General features: G+C 44.1%; 1 protein-coding gene across 1 annotated transcript in view; it reads right to left on the bottom strand.

Moving 5' to 3' along the window:
• Positions 1 to 1713: 1713 nt before the first annotated feature.
• CTSC (cathepsin C) overlaps positions 1714 to 11617 on the bottom strand; it is a 19053-nt gene continuing 9149 nt past the window's right edge. The window contains exons 3-7 of the mRNA XM_018553247.1: positions 9693 to 9856; positions 8745 to 8900; positions 7912 to 8024; positions 4180 to 4311; positions 1714 to 2254 (exon numbers count right to left, since the gene is read on the bottom strand). Coding sequence (XP_018408749.1) covers positions 1752 to 2254; positions 4180 to 4311; positions 7912 to 8024; positions 8745 to 8900; positions 9693 to 9856 — 1068 coding nt within the window. The 3' untranslated portion in view covers positions 1714 to 1751. The remainder of the gene's footprint in view (positions 2255 to 4179; positions 4312 to 7911; positions 8025 to 8744; positions 8901 to 9692; positions 9857 to 11617) is intronic.

Here is an 11617-nt window from a genome sequence, read left to right as displayed (position 1 = left end):
TGTTGACTTTTGACGAGGTTGTTATTCTTATATCTATAGTTTGAGTCAATGACTTGGTTTAGAAAAAGAGGGTTGGTGTTTAAAACATGTGATGGATCACATTGTGTGCGTGTGACCTGGAAAGGTTCACATTCAGCTTTTTGTATATTTTAGGTGTGTTTTCTATATTCAGAAGTGCATAAGGGCTCAAGCAACAGACAGCTAAGGACTAGGAAACAGGAAAGGGAAGATTGTCCAAGAGCTAAGCAAAGAATCTGATTTTCTAAAGAAACTACTTTCCCATCAGCTTCCAAAAACCCTTCACCTAGAGCAACACACGGGGCTACTGCGGAAAAGCTTCTTGGAATCTGATTGCTTGATATGGGCTTCATACAGATGCCAATAACTACAGCCCATTTGGAGCTGCATCCTCACTGGACAGAGCTCACGCCTAGCATGGACTTGGAGGGTTAAGCTTTATGGTGTAGATCAGGTGAAGGCAAACACTGGCCCTCCAGCTGTGGTGCAACTATAAGTCCCACTAGGCATTGCAAGACTTGACAGCCACAGACATGACTGCCAGAAGCATGATGGATTTGTAGTGTCACCACAGCTGGAGGGGCGGAGTTTGCCTACCACAGATGTACACATCAGCAATCTGGATTGTCAGCATTCGTCCAATTCACATTACAAAGGAAGCCTGCGGTCAGAGTTACATTAGACAAGGCCAGCATATTTCACCGGCAGGATCACTGCAGAACAAAACGGATGCTGCTGCAGCAAAGTGGATTTCAGTTATATGCAACGGTGATAAGCTTTCAAACTGCCATCAAAGTCTTTTAGGCCTCATTCACACAGCATAGGGTCGGGCCATACAGATCTGTGTGGCATGCACAGCCGTATTGTGCCGTTCCCGGGAGCGACAGGTGCTGCGTGTGATTGCACACAGCAGCCTGTTCTTCCCTATGGGAGGACACCGCTGTACGCACAGCCCCGAGTGTGGGTTTCTGTACTCTGACGTAGACAGGACTGATCCTGTTTGTGCACGAGCGCGGACAACCACACCCGCTCAGATGTGTGTATGACAGCGTACAGCTACGTCCTCCCAAAGGAAAGAACAGGCTGCTGCACGCAATCACGTGCAGCACCTGTCACTCCCGGGAATGGCCCGATAGAGCTGTGCATGCCACACAGCCCGACTTTACGCTGTGTGAATGAGGCCTTAAAGAGAACCTGTAGTCGGTTTTAAACATAAAAGCCCTGCCTGGCGATAGAGCTACATTGGCGATTAAGTCTCCTTTCAATAGAGCGATTTAATGACTTGTTGGCAGTTGCCTTATGTGCAGCAAACTGAAATCAATGTGATGCCAATGAGAGAACGGCCACCAGTTAAATCTCACTGTAGCAAGAGATTTACATTGCCAATGTAGCCCCAGGCCAAGAGCAACCACCACATGCTGACTGCTGTTTAATAGCAAAAAGATGGTTTTGATTAATTTTCCCTTTTCCCGATGACATAGCCAAGTCCGAACTGCCATTCCGCTGTCCAGTGACAATGCCTCAGGGGTCAGTAAAGGCAATCTCATCAGAATGAGGAGGGCAGCTGGTGGAGCTTGGCTATGAAGTCAGAAAAAGTCAGACCTAGTAGAGAAAACTAAAAAATCAGAGAGGTGAACAGAAGAGGCTTTTCTTGCTAATAAAGGGAATACATGCATCGTGTGGGCTCTCGTGACTTAAAATAGAATACGGTTCACTTAAGACATTGCAGATTGTTACAGTTTACGAATAGGAGTTGCTGACACTGCTATACTTTCAATTGCACATTCATTTGTTCCTCTGCGGATTTTAAAGAACCCCTTCTCTCCCCAGCTCTCCCCCCAGCTGTTCTTCACGATCCAGTACTTCTCTCCGGTTGAGGAATCTTTGCCATACCCAACCAGCAGGACAGCGTGGTTGGTCAGCTGGAAGGGGTTGAATTTATCCTGAAGTCCAGTGTGGTGGTAGATCCCTCCACTGTAGTGCATGAAGTCATCGTAGACTTCGAAAGCTACAGCCAAAGGTCCTCCGAGAATCAGCTCATATTTCATGTATGCCTCATTGCAGCCACCGTAGAAGCCTCCGACGTAGTGGTACTCTGCTGTGTAATAACGATAGGAGTCACCTTTCAAAGTGCACGGCGTATCACCGGCGGTGTAAGGGAAGTCAGCCTCTTCTACAATGCCAAAGTCCTGAGCGTATTTCCCAGCAATAAGATAAGGGAAGCCTCCATCGCAACCTGAAAATACAGAGGTTTTCTTAATAGGCAACAGTCTCGCTTGGATATATGAATAAAGTAAATGAAACATTCTTTGCTGGAGAAACTGCTTTTCAATATTCTGCATAGAGCAGAGAACATGATCATATGCATAGACCAGGGATGTCCAAACTGCGGCCCTCCAGCTGTGGTGGAACTACGAATCCCATGAGGCTTTGCAAGATTCTCACAGCCACAGACATGACTCCCGGAGAGAGATGCTTCAGAAGCATAAGGCACTCTGATCCTCCCCTTCAAGGATCACATGAGTAAGTGCCTAGGATTTTATTTAAGTCACCAGCATTGGAGGGAGTCGTGAGCAGTAGATCCTAAAAAGCCATTTCAAACCTTTTATTAGTCAGTCTGTCTATCCCAGCAAAGCTGTTCACAAAGTTTTATAGAACATTTTTGACCACAGATCATGTACGTAGCGTAATATGTAAGCTGCCATTGCCGACCTTCTAAAGTGCTGATTCAATTGCTGTTGTAAGTTTGAGTTAGTGACTCAAAAGATGAATGCAGCAGATAAAGTTCCATCTTATCTGCACACTCTTTCCCCATGTCAGTGTACTGAAGCCTCGAACAGAATAGGAGTAAACCGATCTCTCAGTACAGGTTCCCTTTAAAGTGATAAACTCAAGAGTTAAAATCTTAAAAATACATTCCCCCCTCCCTGGCTGTCACATTTAAAGATCTAATGCTGAACTGGTCATAAAGTGACGCTAAACGTTAAAAACACAATCAAGTCCCCAAACGTTTACCAAAAATGTATCTTTATTTGTGTATCACTCGGCTGTAGATCCTCCAATCATCTCTGAATTGGTGCCGACACTGTCCTTCCTTCTGGAGGGTGACTACTTTTGTTCCCCATGGTCCCTGTGTGTGTTGTAAAGTAGTCACCGCTCCAAGCTCACTCCCGTGATGGACTACAATCTCAATACAAATGAGTAAACTAAACATGAGAATGTAGTCCATCACAGGAATGAGCTTGGAGCAGTGACTACTTTACAACACACAGGGACCATGGGGAACAAAAGTAGCCCCCCTCCAGAAGGAAGTACAGTGTCAGCACCAATTCAGAGATGATTTGAGGATCTACAGCCGAGTGATACACAAATAGGATACATTTTTGATAATGGTTCAGGTACTTGAATTTGTTTTTAACGTTTAACTCGAGTTTAGTGTCACTTTAATGACCAGTTCAGCATTAGATCTGTAAATGCGACAGCCAGGGAGGGGGACCCCCCAACCACACAAAATAAAGTACAACAACATACACTTGCTCACAAATTGCTTCCTCTAAAAACAGAGAAGTTGCTTTACTGCATAGACCCGAGGGACAATTTTCAGATCGTCAACTTCCTCATCTGCACTGAAAGTAATTTGAATCTGTTCATATCCTCATTCCCATCCGATAGCACTCAGGCCACTCAGTGCTGCATTGTGGCTGGGGAGTGTCACGTGTTGCCCCTATGCCCAGGAGCACTAGGAATTTTTCCTGGCTCTGGATCAGTGTGGCCGGGTAATACCTGAAAGTCTTCTTAGGTGTTCCTGTTACTTTGGACAATATAGGCAACTTACAGCTTCCCTTTAAGAAACCACTATAAAGAATGGAACTGCCTGTACGATCCAGATGTCACCTGCCACCCTTCCTATGCATGGGGAAACATCCAAATTAGAAAATCAGTCTTGTTCTTGGCCATGTCCATCATGGCAAGATATTCCCCTCACTTCCTGCGTGGTTACCGGGACAGGAAATGGAGAGAATCTCCCCAATGAGGACACATTGTGATAAAACCAGTCAGAGGTTCCAGCCCTTTCCTACGGCATCAAAAATGAATAAGTCTTAATTGGCAATGAACTCCAGGCTTTCCTTTAAGTCACAGAGAGAAGAGGAAAGGGGTTACCTTGAGAGTAATTACTGCAGGAAACCACTTGCTGGGGGCTGAGGATAGGAGTCTGCTGAAGTCTGCTCATGACACGGATTCTAGATTCCAACATTCCCATCGTAGCGAAGGAGTAACAGCTTCCGCAGGACCCTGGAGACAACACACAAGATCATTATAATCCTCCAGGGTATCCACATCATTTAAAAACATTCATTGGCAGAGAAGGAAACACAATGCAGGCACAGGGTAAAGAGTGAAATTATTGCATTTACCGATTAACATGCATGTAAACCCCAACAATGAACTTATTTGCTTCATTATGGTCTGTTAAATTTACCATTGAAAGTGGTTGGTTAGATCTATTTGACAAGAAAAAAAAAAAAACCTGTTGATGCCGTCGCATAACCAGTGCTGTCCTGTGTACACAGATTCCTCCATCTACGCTAAACTGTGTGTATAGAGGAATCTCCCGCTGGGCCCAGCTTCAGTATGTTGCTAATCGGCCCCGCTGGCTCTCCAAAACACCTGAACAATCTGATTGGATGCAGGCATTGTTCAATTATTTTGAGAGCCAGCGGGGCTGACTAGCACTTTTCCCATTTGAACATACAAAATCTGCAGAAAATCTATACTTTAAGCATGAGCATTTAAGAGCAAAAGTAGAGTTCCAACCAGAGAACGAAAGGGAAGAAAATCAGATATCTGTTAAAGTGGCCGCTAAATATAGTAGCTACCAGGTATAAGTAGCAGGCACATACCTGCAGCAGCTTTTATTGTCCCCTGTACACCCCAAAGACAGGTCACTCTAGTAGTGGCAGAGCTTGGCCGCCCCCTCCCACACAATTTGCCTGTGAGGCAGCACTATATAGTGTGGGTGGGCAGAAAAGGGGAACAGGCAAGTTCCAATACCATCCAGAAGTGTCAGAGCATTTCCTATTGAAAACAGGGCAATAAAAGCTGCTGCAGGTATGTGCGGGCACCTCTAGGAGTACTATGGAAGGCCAGGGCAGTATACATGTGCCTTTTGTCCTTTACCAAAAGTGCCAGGATTTTAGAGCTGTAGCATGATAATGGCAGCAGAAAGGAGCAGGAAAGGCCACCAGAGAGGGTCTTCTATGCAGGCCGGTTTAGTTTCATGTAAAGTATGGGCTGTGTTCAGTTGGAAAGGTCATCTTGCTGGCAGCCATGCCTGCTTGCATACAGCTTGTCTCAAGTTGTTTTTTGAACCATGCAAGGTCTAAACGACTTGGAAATGTGAATAAAGACAAACAAGGCTTCAAGCAAAAATCGAAAGCTTTCCAACCAGGACAATGAACCTGTTCAGCACAACACTACACAAATAAAAAAAATGAAACTATCCTCTAATAACAAAATCAGGAATGCAGAAAAGTATCCGAGACATGTTTAAAAGGGCAATGCAGCCAAAGCATTAAAAATGCATGTATTTGTACTAGACCTACCCCTCCTGCTCTGTTATAGGCTGAACAGGAGGTGGCTACATTACATAATTACACTGGTAACACCTATCCCGGGTTGAATTCCTGTAAGAAACCTAAATATTCCTTCCACCAATCAGTGTGCACAGCAAGCATGCCCACTGCAAGTCCAATCTCAACTTTCCATCTACAAAGATAAACATGTACACTAGCTAAAGTGAAAGACTATTCAGGGACTTGATGGAATTCAGGATGTGAATGTGTGATTTTATATATGTGGCTCTTTTATTAAAGTGTATACACCGCCGATCAGCCACAACACTATGACCACCTGCCCAATATGGAGTAGGTCCCCCTTTCCCTGTCAAAATCAAGGCATGGACTCCACTAGACCTCTGAAGGTATGCTGTGGTATCTGGCACCAAGCCATCAGGATCTGACTTGTGGAGGCCAAGTCAACAACTCAAACTCGTTGTGTTTCTCAAACCAATTCTTGCAAAAACCATTTTTGCAGTTTTGGAGTTTTGGAGTTTTTCTTACCCAGTCTTCTCGCCATCACAAGTTGGCCCTTGTCAAAGTCACTCAAATCCTTACACTTGCCCATTTTTTCCGCTTCCAACACATCAACTTCAGGGACTAACCTGGGTTATTCACTAAAGGGTGAAGAGTTTGGAGAAGGCAGGAGAAGTGAACAATCTAGGACAACATATGAACTGGAAAATGTTTCCAAATCAGCGATGTTGTCCTAGATTGTCACTTCTCCTGCCTTCTCCAAACTCTTCACCCTTTTGTGAATAACCCAGATAATGTTACTTTGTGCCCAATAAATCCCACCCACTTCCAGGTGCCATTGTAATGAGATAAAGGTTATTCACTTCACCTCTCTGGTCATAATGTTATGGCTGATCGGTGTATAAATTACTGATAAGAGTGCACCTTTGCATTTCCTCAAGTCCATTTTTTGTGCCCAAGCAGGACTCTGGCTGTATAAATAGCAATTAAGCCCAACGCCATAATCCAATTGTCTAAACCCCAACCTGTGTGGCTAGTAAAGGCTCAGGCACTTGACAGATGAATAATGGGGCAAGGCTTAATTAATACTAGGAGGCCAACTGAGTTCAATCCAGGTCCTTCAAAATGATCCACTCTAAAAAAGGTACAAAACACTCTTAGGCTTCTCTTTAGACTTATAAATTAAGTTACTTGACAGTTAAAATCAACTTTTTGCCAAAGATTAATGAGAGACGTTCAGGATCAGAGTATTTAAGGATTAATTGGAGTAGGTCATGTTTAAAGGTCTGTTCATCTCAAGACAAGTTGAGATATCATGTGCAGCCTGGACCCAATTCTACATCTCAGACACCGCATTGGGGTTTAATGTTAATTAACACACTTTATAATGCCCTTAGACTTCAGTTTTCTAAAAACTGCTTCGGCTGAATTTTGTTGGATGCACAGAGCAAAAAGTAGTTAAAAGTTATGATTAGGGGATGTCCAGATTCAGGTACTAGTATTGGTATTGGGCCAATACACGGCATTTTCATGAGTACTTTTATGTGAAAATGCCCCGGTGCTAAAGACTGAAACCAGCCCTTTAAATTTAAACAAGAGCGGCTGCCTGAGGTCCCACACTTGCTGGGGAACACAGGCAGCCTGCTGGGGAGCACGCAGCAGCTTTGACGGCGCTGGTCCAGCCCCACATCTCCTCCTCCTTCCTGGCGCCCGCAGAGACCACCACCTGCCTGTACAGCCCTGGTGAGTAGTGCTCTATTGCCATATTCCATTGCGGAATAATCATGGATTGCGGAAATTTGTAGTCCTTTATAGCTCATTGCCATTCTCCATTGCTGTATAATCATAGATTGATGGGATCTGTAGTCTTCTATAGCTGGTTACCATTCATAGATTAATGGGATCTGTTGTCCTCTATAGCTAGTTGCCATTGCTGAATAATCATGGACTGAGTTACAGTTCTTTAGAATTATAAAGAAACTGCCCTAAAATCATTAGTCTGTATTGTTTTAGAAAAAAATGTCATGTCCCTTTAAGAAAAAGTATCGGTATCAGCGAGTACCTCAGGGAAGGTTCTTGAAAAAAATGGTATCAGGACCTCCCTAGTTATGATCAAATCAATTTGAGCTGCAAGCTCCCCATGATAAAACTGCACAGTTTGAACAAACTGGAATAACAGAATACAAAAAGGCATTTTTTTTCTTTTTGGAACGTTGAAGAAACTTAGGGATTCATCTTCGTTATGTGAACATTGGCAGCGTCTGGCATTAAACATTTATGTGTAAACTATAAAACTTAATACCTTGATTCCTGACGGGGCTGACAAAGTTGTATCCAGCAATATTTCTCCAGTCCCAGGAATCAGGCAGGCCCTGGTATTTCTCATCCATGGGCATCGGAGCCAGAGGTGGGATGCTGCAATAATGGAAAAGATCTGTATTGACTTCATACATCAAGCCCAGCCCGAAACAGTTTTTAGCATTGGATATAGAGCGGGAAAGACCTATATAAAAACTTTATGGAATTTTTTGGGGCTAGATTTTCACTTCCTGTCCCTGTAATGCCCATGGAAGAATAAAAGCAGACACCAAAACTTTGTCAAAAGCATTATCCCTTTTTCCCCAGTGCAAAGGCAAAACAAGCAAAGTGTTTCTGTGCCCTTCAATAAATGCAGAGAAGAGAATTTCACAGTAAGCACAAAATCATTCTACTTTCTTCAATTTATTTAAAAGGAGAACTATGGGGCGAGTGATCTACACTCATCCTCATAGGTAGAGCCGACGTGTGACAATGAAACTGTCACATGTCAACTCTATATATCAGGAGGTGAGAGAACACATACATCACTCACTCACTTCCCAATCATCTCCCTGCAGAGAGCGGTGACCGTCAGTCATTGCTCCCCACAGGGATTCCCCCTCAATCCCTCCAGTGCTGACTGCGCAATCTGCCTGGCGCGACTGGGGTACCATTCGAAAAATAAAGGCACTGCCAACCCGATCTGCAATGTGCGACTTCCAGGCCACTTACATGTGTACAGCCGCTCAAGATGACTTGTACAAGACCGCCAATGAACAGTTGCACAACATATTGAGGCTACAAGCATTCACACACAAAAAAAAAAAGCTTACATACCTTGGGATTCTGGATTTACGACCACCAGCTCTTTTGAGGAGATCCTCCATAGACATGCCTTCATATTCGGGGTACACAGTTGCTGTCCATGATTTCTGAACAGAGTTTATTTGTTCTACAAACGCAGGGTTGTGTCTGTAAGGGGCGCTAGACAGTCTGCAAAAAGGAACAAAAAAAGAAGTCATAAACTAAGAAAGATACAGGAGTAGTCTGGTCTAGTTAAGGAAACATCCAAAAACACCTAAATCATAATGCTCCACTTCAGTAACTGCAGCCAAGAAGTGGTGCGTTAATCAGTAAATTACTGCCGATATCCAACTATACACAGGGGCTGTCTGAAGACAAAGTACACTTCAACCTGAAAATCAACTGCAATCACAGCTCCGGGATTTATTTATTTTTTTTTAAACAGGAAAAACCAATGGGAAAGAAACAAAAATTTGATTTTGTGGAGGCATCCTACCCCAATATCACTATACAGGGCACCCCCAGCCCCAACTCACCAGCAGATAAGCGTTTACATTGCTTGGGAAATTCTGCCCATGCAAGCTTATGATAACCAAGATACGAGTTTTCCAAACCGGTCCTCAGTGGACCAGTAACAGGTCATGTTTTCCAGATAGCCAATTATACACTTTGGAGACGGTGGGGCATTACAATACTTGACCTGTGAAATTTTGCTTCCCCTGAGCTCAGATCCTCCTAATACACATTTTGTAACAAATAGCTTTCTGAATACTAAAACAAATAAAAGGAAGAAGGTTCTCTGCAAAACATGAACAAAGTCTAATCCCCCTAAAGCTGCTGATCCTGCAAGTTGGAGGTGTTGAGCTTTGATGTAAGACATGGACCTGTTACTATTTAACCATCAGCCAGGATGAAGGTCACTTTAAATTAGAATACCACAAACCAGTAAAACGTCCAGTGTTTATACATGATGGAACTTACCGTCCTGTGTCACTGGGGAAGGGCGCTGGATTCAGTTTCTTCCCAGAAGATTCACTTATTTTCTTCCCAACAAAGCAAGCCCAGTTGCGCCCCAGATCATCGTGTACCCAGCCGGGGAAAGTATCATGGCAGAAACTGGTGACGTTGGAACCGTGCTGCTCGTACTGGAAGGAAACGCATTATGAATAACAAATATACAAGATTTCATGAGATGAAAAGTTGGGTGTCTGGAGGCACAATTTGAGGCACCCTCATGCGTCTTTAGGTGGCCATACACTTGCCGATTATCCTCCGATAATCGGCAGGTGTATGGAAGGCGTGCAACCGTTTCTACTGCATGGTCGTAACGTCTTTTGCCTTCCGAGCACGCTTGAAAACCTGCCAAAAATCGTAAGACTTTCGGCGGGTTAGTGGTGTGTCGGAAGAGAAATGCCGAACGGGCCGGTGTGCGCAAGCGCACACTGCCCGCTCAGCATTGGAATCATTGGAAGCCCTCCCCTCAGCGGGGACAAGCAGATCGCACGTACAATCTGCTTGTCCAAGATGGGCAGATCGTACAAGATTTTAATTACCTTACAACCATGGCAAGACGAAAGTCGTGCGATGGTTGTAAGGTGTATGGCCAGCTTTTGGATGCAATGCGGCTTACTGGACTTCAGTATAGTAGGGAAGCCCCTCCCCCCTTCCATTAGGCAATGCGACAGGGAAAGTGGAGGCATCTGCATCAGTATATACACCTTCAATATATCACAACAGAATAATAAAGTTTATGTAAGCCCAAATACTAAAGTAGCATAAACAGCTCCTCTGTCTCGTAAGGCCCCTTTCACACGGGCTGATCAGGAGAAGATCCACCACTGTGGCATCCATGTCCATACAATTTTATCCTCCACCTTGTGATGGGAGGATAAAATTGTATGGAACTGAAACTGGCAGACCCCCATGTCAGTCTATGGGGAATTGGATGGAAGCAGGCAGGTGTCCATTTACATCAGATCTACCTCAATCCAGCACAATCAGGTCACATTCCCATACGTTCTTAGACCTTAAAAAGGTCAAAGCTCATGGCCGTCTTAAGGTGCTCACCCACCTGCCGATTATCGTACGATAATCGGCAGGTGTATGGAAGACGTGCAACCGTTTCTACTGGACGGTCGCACGTCTTTTGTCTTACGAGCACGCTCGAAAACCCGCAGAGAATCGTACGATTGTTGGCGGGTTTGTGGCCTGCTCGTAAGACAAATGCCGCACAGGCCGGTGTGTGCAAGCGCATACTGCCCATTCAGCATTGCAGTCATCGGAAGCCCTCCCCTCAGCGGGGTGGGCTTGCGATCATCGCAAGTACGATCTGCCTGTCCAAGCTGGGCAGATTGTACGTTTTTTTTATTACCTTACAACCATCGCAAGACTGGTTGTAAGTCTGGTGTATGGCCAGCTTTATGCTGGTTTCTCTCTGGTGCACCAGTAGCCCAGCCACCAGGAAAAGTAATTTGGATAGCCGTAGAGCCGCCCAAGCACTTTTACAAGACTCATCAGGTGAGACTTGTTATAGCAATCGAGGGAAAAAACTAAAAAACCCCATGAACACACAAGCACCTAGACATGCATGTTAACGATTGCACAACACACATTTGATATCACTATACATGTCAGAGTGAGCAATTATAGCGTCGCCTATTCAAAATGTTGGTAATCATAATTAAGTGTACACAGTTTTGAGACTCGACAACTTCGGCATCTATTTACTCAACCCAACTTCATCTTTTCTTTTGTATAAAACAATCGGGTAATCTATTGTGTTTATGGGAACTTAAATGGACTGAAGTTTGTTTTTTACTAAAAATATAGATTTGAAAAACAGTTGTGCAAATATTGTGCAACATAAAAAATTGCAACCATCATCTTTTTATTCTTAAAAACCTTCA

This window comes from Nanorana parkeri, unplaced genomic scaffold (assembly GCF_000935625.1).
Source record: "Nanorana parkeri isolate BGI_ZX_2015 unplaced genomic scaffold, ASM93562v1 scaffold114, whole genome shotgun sequence".
Lineage (NCBI taxonomy): Eukaryota > Metazoa > Chordata > Amphibia > Anura > Dicroglossidae > Nanorana > Nanorana parkeri.
Note: the sequence above shows the minus strand (reverse complement) of the source record. Positions and strands in the feature narration are given on the sequence as shown.